Below are 14,130 nucleotides of genomic sequence, written 5' to 3'. Positions count from 1 at the left end.
ACTAAGAGTACATTCCAAAACGTCTTCTCCGAAGAAAATTCTATTCGAAATATACAGGATGTATCCCACCTATGAGATCGGCTCTCATGAATAAGTAGAACGAATGAACTAATTGTAAGTCGAAAAATTCTTTACTATTTTGAAAATATAGGACTTTGCTAAATATAGGATCTTGTAATAGATAGGAGAGAGAATGCGAATAACATGATAAATGAGAACTGCAACGAGAGGAAGAGAAGCATAAATATATGAGCACCCATTTTCTTAATTCTATTTTGGAGAAATTATACATCGACGATGCCGATAAGAAGTGTGTTAACTGGAATTTTAGATACAGTATTTTGCATTAATTTTTTATTTGTGTGCGTGAATCTGTTTAAATCACTTATATGTAATGATATATTTTGAGAGAATAAAGTTCACAATTGCATCTATTAATATAAATTTAGGTTTTGTACGTTCTTTATTTCTCTATAGTCTGTGAAAATTGTGCAGTTAAATTTCATAAAATATTACAATTTGCACTCGTAATATCTTCTATAAATTTTTTGATCTCAGTTCCATCTTAATTATTGCCGTTTCAAATTTCGTTGTTCGTGGAATGTATCCATCAAGTTAAACTCAGTTGAACTTTGCTATACTTAATACTCTTAATTTCTACATCTTCTGATTGGTATTTCTTGTGCTACTTCGTATTTGCTATTTAGTCACAAGTGTAGAAAATTAATATATACTATTAACAAATTTTATATTATGTTTTTGCTGATAATCTGCCTACAAAATTTGTCTTACAAAATCTTTTAGACAAATTTAGCTGTTTGGACTAAGACCCAAAATACAATAGGTATATCTTTAACCGTAAGAAATCAACTAATCATACGCCATCATTTTCTTTATATATGACTGTGATTGATCAATATCGTAAGAGTTAATTTACTATTGTGTTTCGAGACTTCAAATACAGAGATTCAATTAAAATTGATCATTGCACACAGTACAATTTCAGATCCATATAAAAGACCAATACAGGATGTTGAATATGATAAATGATATAGGAAATACTATTCTACTGCGTTTATCAATCCATTGAGCGATCTGTTGAGGTGTCATTGTTGTGAAATTGTGTAACTTAGCTAGAGTTGGCCTGCGTGTAAATGATTTAGCTGGTGGGGGGGTGCTGTCGATGGTTGTGACGCCTCCAACAGAATAATCTGGATCTTTATCCTCTTCTATCCTTACTGATGGGATGTTGAGCGCGCTCGGAAAACTCTGGAAATAACGAAAAGTATTATTAATTCTAAGAGTGATTCAAAATAAATACTTGTCCTTGCATATTCTGAGACGATCGTTCTTTTAAGCAAAAATTTGTCCAGGACTTAATTTTTAAATTATAACAAAAAATAATTAATGTATCAGCAGATAAGTACAAGAGACAAACAGAGACTGTTATAGCGGGTATTTACGTGAGATGCCCGCTGTGATTAGCTATCATAAACAGATATACAATATAGTATGTATATATTTATATATTACAAGAAAAAAATATTTTCTCTCTTTCTCTCTCTCTCTCTCTCTCTCTCTCTCTCTCTCTCTCTCTCTTTCTCTCTCTCTCTTTCTCCCTTCCTTCTCTCACTACTCACTTTAATTATGTACAAATGTAAATACTACAAGAATATTCGCATATTGAACTTTAAAAAAAATAGCATTTTTCGATAATTATATAGTTTAGCCTTCGCCATCTCAAAAATCAATGAAATTATATATGCATTTTCTTCTGCTGTAGCATTCTGCTGTGATAAACGTGAAAATGATTTTATTTAAGATTCTCGAAATATGATAATCTTTAGCTAAAATAAAGCTATATATTTCTTTCCAAAAATAATATTTTTCAGTATCATCACGTTATTTACGTGTTAAAGATATTGCTTTAATTATTATTTAATCAGAGACTCACGTGTACGGTGAGATTATTTTGACTTGCGAAATCTTGCTCGTTGTTCGTACTCGCATTGTCTAATGATAACCATGTTCGGGATCGTTTCAAACCGGTGGTATTCTTTTCAAACTGTTTTCTTGCTAATCGTGGCGTCAGAGTTGATTTAAGAATGTACTTGCTGTTAACTTTTTTCAACGGTACGTTTTTTCTGTGCAAATATAATACTATCTTTAAATAATTTATATCGAATGATAAATGAAGTTGTAAGCGTGCGTAAACATTAAAAATTTCGATGAAAATATTACATACTTTCTCCTGTATATGGTGTTGACAAAGGCAAATTCGACCAATGCCGCAAACAAAAATAATGTACAACCCAAAAACCAAATTTCACTCGCTTTTATAGAAGAGACCTTTGGTAACAAATTTTCAACTTTCGATGCGAGTGTCATAAATGCTAAAATAGTATTTGTGCCTGAAAGCATAAATCTCATATATATATTACATGCATTATTATTTAATGTTAACAAGAACATGCAAATATATTTTACCTAACATTATTCTTGGTGCGCCCGCATCTTGATGTAACCAAAAAGGCACCCACGAAATCACAACAATCAATATAGATGGTATATAATAATCCATCATAAAGAATCCCATTTCACGAGATAATTTAAATGTGATATTTATCGAACTGAAATTCCCGGCTGCAATCATTATGCCATTTATTTTAATGACAATTACATTTGATAGTTTTTATTTATATTTTTTATTACATTCAACAGCATCTTTATTTCTTTATTAGATCAAACGTTAAAGAGATTTTAAAGTCGTCTGTTTTACCGATTATTTTTCAAATAAATATTTTTCTAACTATCATTTTATACAGATTTAAAAATTATATTCCAGTTAATTATATTCCTAGTTAAAATAAACAATAATGTCCCAAATGGTCGACTTTACAAATGAAAAAAGTTAGAAAGTTACAGTTTTATTATCGGTTTCTGATGTCGACTCGCAATAAATACCTGTTTTATATACGAGTTTTATATTTTGTATGCATAAAACAATTCAGTTAGAGACTAGAGATTACAGTGAAGACAATGTTATGTTTCTTAGAAACAGACATCTAATATAAAAAATTAATTAAAAAGTTTGTACGTATATGTAAGTACATGGATGTAGTAGTGTGTAATGATGTTTCAATGATATGTAAATCGTATGTGTTTAAATCTTAATAAATCGGTAATACAAACGGCTTTAGAATCTCTCTAAGGAGATCAGCATCCCAAATTTTTCTGATTTTTTAAAAAAGTGTAATATATGGATCCTTACTTGTATTCTGTTTTTTGTTTACCTCTTTATGACTTTTTTGTGAGAGAGCACTGATACGATTATTGATAGTTGCAAAAATGAGCTGTAGTGGATATCCATTATTTGATAAGATGTCAGAGATTGTATGTTCTTGGGATAAAAACATGGATATGAAAGTAGGAGGATCTTATCAAAAAGGTCGACAATGATGTTTTTTATGATATGTTCGACTATGTTATAGTTTCATGTTCGATTGAATGACTTGAATGAAAATTTAAATATCTGAAAGAATTGGAAGGTTTCTTGTATAAATTAAATAATTTTTCTATCATCCATTATCATCTTTACAGATAAACAAATTAATGCTATCGTTCTCACTCATATAGTGAATTATGTTCTTTCATGTTAAAAATTGAACTTTTCTAAAATTCCATTTATTTGAATTTTTTTAGCTCTAGCAATATATCATTTATATCAATTATATGCCATTGTATACATTGTGTGTGGATATTCAAGGCTTGTTCGTATATAATACAATCTAAGAGGTTTGCCAATAAGTATCATTCCATAATTTGGAAGGAATAGATGAAACATAAAGATTTTATGGAAAATCTGGATTATTTGTAATTTAGTGAAGTGTATGTGTTCTTTAGTCAGGAAGCCAGTTTTATGGATATTGTTTTGATTTTCGAATTTCTAGTGGTCTTTGAGTTGAAGGAACTTTAGGATAGTATTATTTCTACAGCGTTTCAAAAATGCCAAATTTGAATTAGGTTTTTGAACGAAGGAAGATCTAAGTTTGCTGAAAGTATTTACTTCAGCAACGATACTTTCCATGTGAAAGTATTTAATAAAACTTTTGAGACTTTTGAAATGTGTATTTTTTATACAAAAGCTACGTTTCGCGGATTATCTGCGTATCCAAATCGATTACTAAAATGCCAATATTTCGCGAATATTACAGTTCACTTCATCAGGACGAAAAGCAGTCTGATATTAAACTGCTCCTCCAAAGACTTTCCTTTATAAACGCTGTTTATATATAATAATAGAGATAGAAGCTAAAATATGATTTGAATTATAAAGTCGCACGGAAAGATTACCAGAGATTTTTACCTTCCTATTTTAACGGGATTTCCACTCCCCTACATAACACAAAGTTCAAACTCCCACTTCTGTCACCCCCTACCCTTCTCGGTTTTCGATGTGCTCTCTCAGTTAAGATGTCCTGTTTCTTATATACTTATTATTACAAGTGACTTCCATCACCGACTTGATGCACCAACAAATCTTAAAAAAAAGAGTAATAAAAATTTCGGACACTCATCGTGTGGCACGAGTATATGTACAATGAAATTTTTTACTTCTTTGTAATAACGAGAATAAAGTGTCAATCAATTACACATATTTATGTAATAGAATTTGCGACTTCCTATGACATGATAATAATCAAGGAACTGATAACAGTACAAATTGAGGAGCAATTATTTCTGCTAAAAATGATTAGAAAGTTACAAATCAATAAATTCGATCTCCAAAATTGATGAAGATACGGGCGATAATATACATCTACGTGAAAGTTGACATATCTACATGATTTAATATTAACTGACTCAGGACTTAATGTTTTTTTGTAATTTATTGTAATTATGATCGTTTCGCCATCGTAATACTGATGATGACCTGATAGAGTTCGAAATGTTTATATTGTATATATTTTTATGAATTTTATATGTAACATTAAATAGATTTTTTACGAAAAAGATCAGTATTTTTATTAGTACTTTAGTACTTTTACTTAAAAATGAGAAAGAAAAATAAATTATATTATAAAATAAGATTATTACTTAAAAAAAATTAATAACTTGCTAACCCATATACTTCCTTATAGACTTCCCAGTTTTTTCTTATGAGAAGTACGTTCATTTCATGACATACTTGCTTTTTGAATTATAATATTGCAGCAATATATTACAATATTTCCTACAAAATATTAAAATTGCAACATTTTACAATAATGTTGCAATATTTCCAATATAATATTTAAATTTCAATTTTGCAACAATATTACTGCAATTTTTATAACATTGCACACTATTAAAATATTGCTGCAGTATTGCTGTAGAGAATTGGTAAAACAGACAACTTTAGGATTCCTTAAATCGATTGTACTTTACCAAAACGCCCATAATGATATTGCGATGGGGTATAAGATACTCCGGAGCGATTAATCCATGTATCCATGAGTTTATATTCTGTTAGATGTAAATTATCTGCGATGACAATTGGATCTTCATCCCAGTCTAGCACCATTTCGTTCACATTGTGAGTCCCTTTAGAAAAAAAACATTTGTTCTGCTCGTGTTTCTTTGCATTTTTCTTACATTCAAATCGATTTTTATTGACATTTTCATTGTTCAGACTTTTTATATTTTTAAATTTTTTATTTTTTATATATTTATATTTTTGTATTTTATATGTGTAACTATATATGTATATATATATTTATATACACACATATAATTACAGTACGTAATTTATTTCATACTTATAGAATAGGAAAATTATATACCAAAAAGCTATTATGTAAATATAATAAATTGACGATAAATATAATAAAATTAATAAATTATTCAGATAATGATATACATAATACAATTTAAAAATCATTGTACAATTATTAATAATTATCAATAATAAGCGATAATCTGTAAAGGAATAGTTCCATGTGAATAACACAAATAAAGAGAAATTCCTTATTCGATCTGATTATAAGTTGGATCTTGATACTTAATAAATTGATAACTTACAGCTTTCAAATACCAGCGGACATTCTTGTACGTCGAATGGAAACTTCTCTAATCGAAGGTCACAGTTCAGGGTAGTTTCCAATCTGAAATTTAAGCGAACATTAAGTAATCGATCTGTCGTTGGCTAGTTATGTCAAAAACTAGTATAGAAAGCAAAATATAAAAAAATTGATCCGAAATAAAATTCGTTCGGATGCATCTCTTACCCAGGATTGGAAATGTCACTTTATAAAAGCAAGTGTTACTTTTGTACAAAAATTATGTTACTAATTTATTAAAAATTATTCGTTACTAATTTAAAATAATAGTTCGTTATCATTACTTAGAATGTAACAAGTCATTTCTTTGTCATTACTTTTTTGTAATGTTAAAGTAGGATATTACATTTAAAAATTGCATTATTTAATAATCAATATTGTAAAAATCAATATTAAAACTTCAAATTTTAAGCTAATCTTACAGTAAATATATTTCTTTATATTAAATTTTTATATAATAAATTTTTGATAATTCTTTAGATTAATATTTTTCTACAAATTTTCGATATTGACAATGAGTACTAGAATGCAGTCTAACAATAAAATATAAAGTACAAAATGTATTTCTATGTTTAAATTTTTATTAGAATTAAATAAAACGATCTATTAAATATATATATATGTGTGTGTGTGTGTGTGTGTGTATGTATAAAAATAATAAGGAATTAAAGTAATGATAAAAGTAACGGCTGAATTCGTTACCGTCATTCTAAAAATGTTACGAAATTGTGTTACAAATAACGCGCAAATTACTTACCAATCCTGCTTTTACCGCACAATTCTTCGAGAATAAATATTAAATACCTAATGTTTAATATGACCATGCCATAAGAACTGATAGAGATGAGTAGATCTTTGACGCTATTTCCCATTATTGCCGAGGTACGCTCATTCGCAATGTACACCGTAGGCGTCCAAATTAGTTTATGAGCGTTTTGGCCACCGTATATTTGAGTCAAATAAGGAGCTATATCCGTGAATTTAAGCCGTTTATCCAAATATCGAAACTGCATCATTAAATGCACATCAAATCGCTGTAATATAATGTTTATTCTTTTCTATTAACATTCCTCGACGATGCTTATGTACTATGCATTATGTGTAACACATAGCCAGGGCTCAATCTCATTTCGAATAAATTTATTTAAAATATATATTTTAAATAAAGAAAAAATTAAAACGTTATTTAATATTTGTTACTTTAAATAACTTCTTTCGATCTATTTCTTATTTAATATTTTAAATAAGTTTTTGGAATTTATTTTATATTTTTTATTTTAAGTAAGTAATTGTATCGATTTTGTATTTTAAATAATTTCTTGAAACCTATTTTATATTTTTCATTTTAAATAAATTGTATCAGTTATGTTATCGATCCATCAACAAAAGTGACGGTGAGTAGTTAAATTATAATATATTTATGATGAAGTAACATGTATGAGATACAAGATATATCCACATATGATCCGTTTCAGTTTTCTATCTGTGGTTCGCGAAGAGTTAATACTATTAAATATTAATTACAGACTATAATTATTAAAAAACTGAAACATTATACTTATAAATGTATATTCATATATTCAAATAAACAAAATCATTAAAAATAGAAAAATAGGTTTGTGTACATGCAATGCAATATAATCAATAAGTCAAGGCATAATAATCCTTGACTTATTAAAAACCGTTAAAATATTTTGTGTTTACTATTTGAAATGTTTATTTAAAGTACATATTTCTTATTTAAAATAAAAGATAAGAATATTTTTCTATTTTAAATAAAAGTTATTTTAAATAAATAAATGTGTTTTCGGATCCTATTTCTTATTTTATATTTTAAATAATTTCTTGTGACTTATTCCTTATTTAATATTTTAAATAAGTTCTTGGAATCTATTTTGTATTTTTTATTTCAAATAAGTCGTATCAGTTACTTTACCGACTCTTACGATTTTATATTTTAAATAAGTTTTTGAAACTTATTTTATATTTTTTATTTTAAATAAGTCGTATCGTTTATTTTACTGAGCTCTGCACTTAACTAAGTATAAGTAAAATTATGAAGGTACCAGAGTTTTGGCCATGTTGGACGTTATTGTGTAGATAAAAGCTTTGGTATAAATTCTGATCGGATCCGTTTCATTAATTACTCCGGGAGGTCTGACAATCTTATCGTAACGGCATTCATTTGCCAGTTCTTGCAGAAGTTCCGTTTGCGTCATGGAACTACCAAATGATGAGCAATTTCCTGACCTACATGTAATAAATATATTGAATTCGCTTTCAATTATAAGATATTAATTCTGTTCTATTTATATAAACCTAATTTACATTTACAATCATATTATATTGCAAACATGCATTTTTTATAGATTCCCCAGCTAATGCTTGAAATATTCGTAAAATATTCCTAAAATCCTAAAATTCAAAAATATTCTAATATATTCCAAAATATTTATTGGATGTAAAAGCAGCGTTTGTATTGAAAAAATGTATATATAAAAAGTAATTGTTTTTTCCTTTAGGATTTCTTTTTTGTACAGTAATTTTACGCTGACAGAAAAAGAGTGAGGTTTTATTATTATTATTTAAAACTTAAATGCAGTAGACAATCTATAATGATGTACGTCACACAGCTGACACGCCTAGCTTTGAAATAGCGGCTCAAATTAATATTCTAGACTTCGTTTCTTCGCGGGTGTTGTCTCTAAGGTATGTATATTCATTATCTCTTTGTATCAATGTGAATGACGCATCACAAAGATGACACCGGAAATAAATAAACGTACTGAAACTAATTCTTCTGTCACTATTGATGGCACGTGTCTTCTATGACAATTAAAAGTTCATACTCTTATCATGAGTTAATTAATTCAAAATATAATTTTCGAGTGTCGGAAGGTATCGACTGTCAAATTTTGCGAAACAATTGTTAGAGAAAAATTGTTATGTTGCAATATAACACGAGCTATTTTATCTTGCGAAAAGTAATTTGGTGCTCTATCGAACACATGTGCTTCATTTATAAAAAAACATCCACAAAAGAGCGCCACCGACTATGTATTAAGTTCTTTTCTTGTATACTACTTGAATTTACAACGTTACATATCCTCGCCAAATATTTTATTAATATAAGATATCGCCATATTCTCATGGAATTGTGTGTACTAATTAAGATTAAGATTAAGTTTTTGCGACATATTATATGAAATGCAAAACAAAAGACTATTCTGCACAACATAAATATTTCTATAATTACTCGTCCAGATAACACAAAATCTAAAATCGGGATATAAGATGTCTTTATCGGATCGTAAGATGTCTTTTGAATGGTAAAAATGTCTTTATAAAACATTTTTTAAACGTCTTTAAGACGATCTTAAAGTTGTCTATTTTACTGACTAGACGCAATAATCTTTTTGTAACAATTTCTTTTTTCTTTCTTTATAGATTTTAAAATTCTTTTCCAGTATACGTATTAATACGTATCTGTGAAGTAGAGTTTTATACTTATACTGAGAAAGGCAAACATTTAATTTTGAAATTGAGATCTTTACCATTTCTTAGTCCAATATGGCGTCCAGAGCTGTTAACGTTGTAACAATATTTACTGATACAAAAGCTTTGCAATCTACTTGCGAAATTGTAATCCACAGACTAGTAATTATTATATGAACAAACAACGAGCTCTTAAAATTAGACTTAGACATTTAAACACTACAAAATTAATATATAAAAATTTATATATATGTGCGTGTACGATATTGATGTAATAATAACGTGTCAATGATATGTAATTCATATGTGTATAGTAAGTTCTAATGATTCATCGATAAATCACATGAACTTTAAAAATCCCCTTAAGAGAATGCTAAAGTAATGACCGAATTTGATTATTGTCAATAGTATAGTTTTTAAATTTCAAATTAATGGGACAGATTTTATGTCTACTTGAATTCAATAAGAGTACTTTTCATTCCAATAAATTGGGAGATTTTTTTATATGATTGCAATATGTTAACAATTTTATTATTTCAATATTCCTTTATGTTGATTCTACAATGTAGTCTTAAGTCTTAGTCCGGACCTACAATAGGTGTTTCAAGCTTCAAGCCGTAAGAAATTTACCAATTATAGTGCGAAGAGGATAATTGACTATGATTCGTCCATTTCTTATGGTTTAAGACTTAAAAACCTATTGTAGATCTGGGCTAGACGTCTTATTACTCCGCTTTAAATTTTGTGTCATCTATTTTGGACTTTGTAACTGATCAGTTAAAAAAAGACAGAAGTTATGTAATAAAGTTAAACAATTAATGTTAAACCGCAGCTTATAGTTATTTTCCAATGAATTAACTTCAACTAATTATTTTAAACATATTAATTTTTTCGAAATTAAAAATGTTTTTACTCTTTAAAAAAAACTATAATATTATTTTCTTCTATAAAATTTTAAACATTAGACAATTAATTTCCATGTCAATTACGATTGTCGCTACTATCATGTGACTTTGTTATTTTGAATAGAAAGAAACAAAGATTTCTCTAGCGATAATGATAATTTAAAAGAAAAATTAAATGAGAAAAATTTTGAAATAATATTAAAATAAAATAAATAAAATATAATTTTATTCTTCTATTAAAAATTATTAGTTATTTATAACAATTATGTGTACATGTATTCTACATTATGCATAATTACAATTATTTTTATATTATTGTCGTAAACAATTTGAAAAAATATTTTTTTCTACAAAATTATATTTCTTTACTTATTTCATATAAACTTACTTTATCAGTAAAATATTAAATTTATAGTATGTTCTATATTTTTGCAGTTATTTTTCATTTTAATCGCGTTAAAACAATATTATAAAAATTATAATAATTATTTTAATTTAAATATTTTTTTAAATTAGTTAAATATTTTTTTAAATAAAACTTTCAATTTAACTTAACTTTTAACTTAGCCTTTAGTTTGGAAATGCCTAATTTATGTTTCGATTTTAATCCTAAAATCCTAAAATTCAGCTAATGAATACAGATTTCAATTAGAACCAATTATTAGATGCGCAACTAAGTTCTCGCTGTTATTTTGATGCATTTTCATCAAAATAACAGCGTGAACTTAGTTGCGCACCTAATAGGATTGCTCTACTAGCTGAATTTTAGGATTTTAGAGTTAAGACTGGAGCATAAAGCAAACAAATCTTTTAACGCATAACGCTATTTCTCATCAAAAACTGAGTCTAAAATTGACGAACCATTTTGCAATTTTCGCAATAATTAACAAGATATTAGTTTCTAAAGATTGTGAAATAAACGAGTAAAATGAATAAGACAATTTTGAGATATTTTTAAATGTTCTTTATAAAATATTTTGAAGATGAACTTTCTTAAAAATTTTTTGACGCAGAACGTAAGTCGCAAATCGTACAATTTTTGCGTCTATGTAATCTACATAGATTCGCAACGAGCAATCTCTATCATTCAGACATGGCATGTAAACAATTAACCATTATCAATACAATTGACCATTATCACGATTGACCATGATCATATATCTTGATTGACGCAGAACGCAAAAATTGAAGTTGACCCAACTTCGATGCGTCCTGTGTCTTATTGCCTACTACGGAATATTGTGATTTGCAACTCGCGTGACTTCTGCATCCTATGTAGAAACAGCCTTATGCGTCAATTTTAGACATTTTATTTATGGAATAACCCGAATAACTAAACAAAATTGCAAAATGATTCATAAATTTTAACCTCAGTTTTTAATCAAGAATATCGCGATTGGTGGGTGCTTTTTGAGATACACCCTGTGTATATGTAAACATATATTTTGCATTCTGTTTCTTAATATGTCCCCTTTTTGTTCGAATTTTTACTCAACTGATTTACTTATAACGCTAAATGATAACTACGATATTAAAATAAGCATCAAATTAATATTTATAAGTTGATGATAATCAAATGCAAGTTGCGTGTGCGCGCACGCTCGTGTCGACACCCGCATGCGCGCACGATAAAGTTACGAAAATTAAATTTGAATAAGAATTGTTATTTGAACAGATGTGAATTAGATTGAATGCTTATCATAAATATAAAGCACGAAACTGATGACTGAACTCGTGAGCGTACGAAAACGAAGGAATCGCTTGCTGCAAAAATTAAAGTGGCTTTTGTTAAAGTCTGTTGCTTTTTGTCTCGTTGCTGGAAAAAGCAATCGACTGCTTTTGCACCGTAAAAAGAAACTTTTCTCTCTTTTCAGTATAATTTACGGTATAACTTCAATTCATTAACTGGCCGATCGATTGCAATTACGAGAAGGTCAAATGTTATGCACTGATAATTGTTTGAAAGCAGCTACAACATTTTGCAAGGTTTAGAATAGTATTCAAGCGGATTTTATCTCTCGATGCCGCTTTTTCTTACATTGGATGCACAAACGTATACGCCCAGCTTACGTAATTATTATACATGCATTATTTGCAGCCGAGAAATGAGGATAAAAATCGAACAAGCATTAACATATTTTTATTTTTTTCTTTGTTTGATGCGTGGAAGGATAACGACAAAAGCAACGAAATGCGCGGTTTTACGAAATTTATGGAAATATACATCTCGTAAAAACCATCAATACTTGATGTTGAGAAAATCACTTTATAATATAATGCTTTATATATATATGTATGTATAGGTATGCATACAGCCCTTGTCTTTTCTTGTGATTTCTGTAAGAAATTGTGTATCGTTGCGAATCACACACTTGTCTTTTGTAATTACGCTAGTTTTATATATTTCTTTATCCTTTCTTTCTTTTTTCCGTATCGTTAGTAATAAAATTAATTGCAGCTTACATTTTGATTGCGTCCGTGAGTAATTGTACTCTAAACGGATAAACGAGGAGTATTAGAACAAGGATTTTCTCTCCGAAAATCATTCTCAAGTACTCGCTTTTCTGTCACTTAACAGCACCACTAATAGATTCCGACTGATCTTTCCTTATAATCTGTCAGTGCGGTCGGGCGAGCAAATTTATTGAAAACCAGATAATTAGACCAAAGCTTGCTCCCACTCTGATGGTGCTCCTTCAGCCTGCTTGAACTCATACATGCATATGTACACACGTAATACAAATATGTGTAAATACGTATATTCTCGTGTATCAGTCTATGACATCAATGTATACATTCATTATATGTCTAAGACTTATAATTGTAAATTCTCGCGCTTATCCGTAATCGTATACTTTACGCATAATCGTGTAACATGGATGCAATTCAATATGTGATTTTAATTTCAGATATTGTGGCTTGATAAATTCTTCGGAATTTATCAAGTATAATCATTTATTCGCGTTGCGAAAAGATGCTAAAAAAATTCTGTATAATAGTCGATGATTCATATATCTGTATAATGAAATTTCTCTGTGAATATTACAGATTCACCTCGTGAAATTGTAAGAACTTGTAAGAAGGATTCAAGTGGTAACAAGTTGAACTTATCTTCCTTTACTTTGAGACAAAATTAAATATAAATTTATTAAATTGAGAAGCCGTAAAAATGCTACACTGTGTTTAGATAATTCGGAAGAATAATTCTTGGAGTTATGATTAATTATATCTGCTCTTTTTTTTTTAATCACACGAATAACTCGCGAAACACGAATTCTGATGTAATATTTTCGATTGCATTGCGAAGTAATAAGTGGGAGTTTTATAATAAACCATTATCTAAAGGTATTTTAAGCCATAAGAAATTGACCAATCGAATATGAGAAGAATAATAGACTCTGATCAATTTTTTACGGCTTAAGACTTAAGCTTAGGTAATTGCTTACTGTAGAAAGTCTATGTGAGACTTCCTTGAAACTAAATAGTTAAATAGTTAATAGTTTAAATCTTTGAGGGATTTTTTTAACAATATAACTTATGAAAGATTATTTTACTCTTTTCAGAATTCAGAGTCGTTAAGAATTTAACTCTTAAAATTTTAAAATTCAAAATAGCGATTCAATATAACAAAT

General features: G+C 28.3%; 1 protein-coding gene across 1 annotated transcript; it reads right to left on the bottom strand.

Annotated features, from left to right (window-relative positions):
* Window positions 1-325: 325 nt before the first annotated feature.
* LOC105148300 (pH-sensitive chloride channel 2) lies at window positions 326-13,984 on the bottom strand. The gene is made up of 9 exons (XM_011059953.2): window positions 12,962-13,984; window positions 8,165-8,348; window positions 6,903-7,132; window positions 6,061-6,143; window positions 5,428-5,583; window positions 2,488-2,643; window positions 2,246-2,411; window positions 1,955-2,144; window positions 326-1,269 (listed from the first exon to the last, which is right to left on the bottom strand). Exons 1-9 carry the CDS (start codon window positions 13,042-13,044, stop codon window positions 1,003-1,005), a joined length of 1,515 nt encoding a protein of 504 aa, XP_011058255.1. The 5' UTR covers window positions 13,045-13,984; the 3' UTR covers window positions 326-1,002.
* Window positions 13,985-14,130: the final 146 nt, after the last annotated feature.

This window comes from Acromyrmex echinatior, chromosome 10, assembly GCF_024713525.1.
Source record: "Acromyrmex echinatior isolate Ae372 chromosome 10, ASM2471352v2, whole genome shotgun sequence".
NCBI lineage: Eukaryota > Metazoa > Arthropoda > Insecta > Hymenoptera > Formicidae > Acromyrmex > Acromyrmex echinatior.
This window is presented reverse-complemented; position numbering and strand designations above follow the sequence as displayed.

What these genes read in the sequence shown, in the direction of transcription:
- LOC105148300 (XM_011059953.2), bottom strand. Translation starts at nt 13,044, where the DNA reads ATGATTTTCGGAGAGAAAATCCTTGTTCTAATACTCCTCGTTTATCCG. An exon ending in TCCGCTGGTATTTGAAAGCT is followed by an intron (nt 5,584 to 6,060) that starts GTAAGTTATCAA and finishes TTTTTTCTAAAG; the next exon opens with GGACTCACAATGTGAACGAA. An exon ending in CGCACCAAGAATAATGTTAG is followed by an intron (nt 2,412 to 2,487) that starts GTAAAATATATT and finishes TTATGCTTTCAG; the next exon opens with GCACAAATACTATTTTAGCA.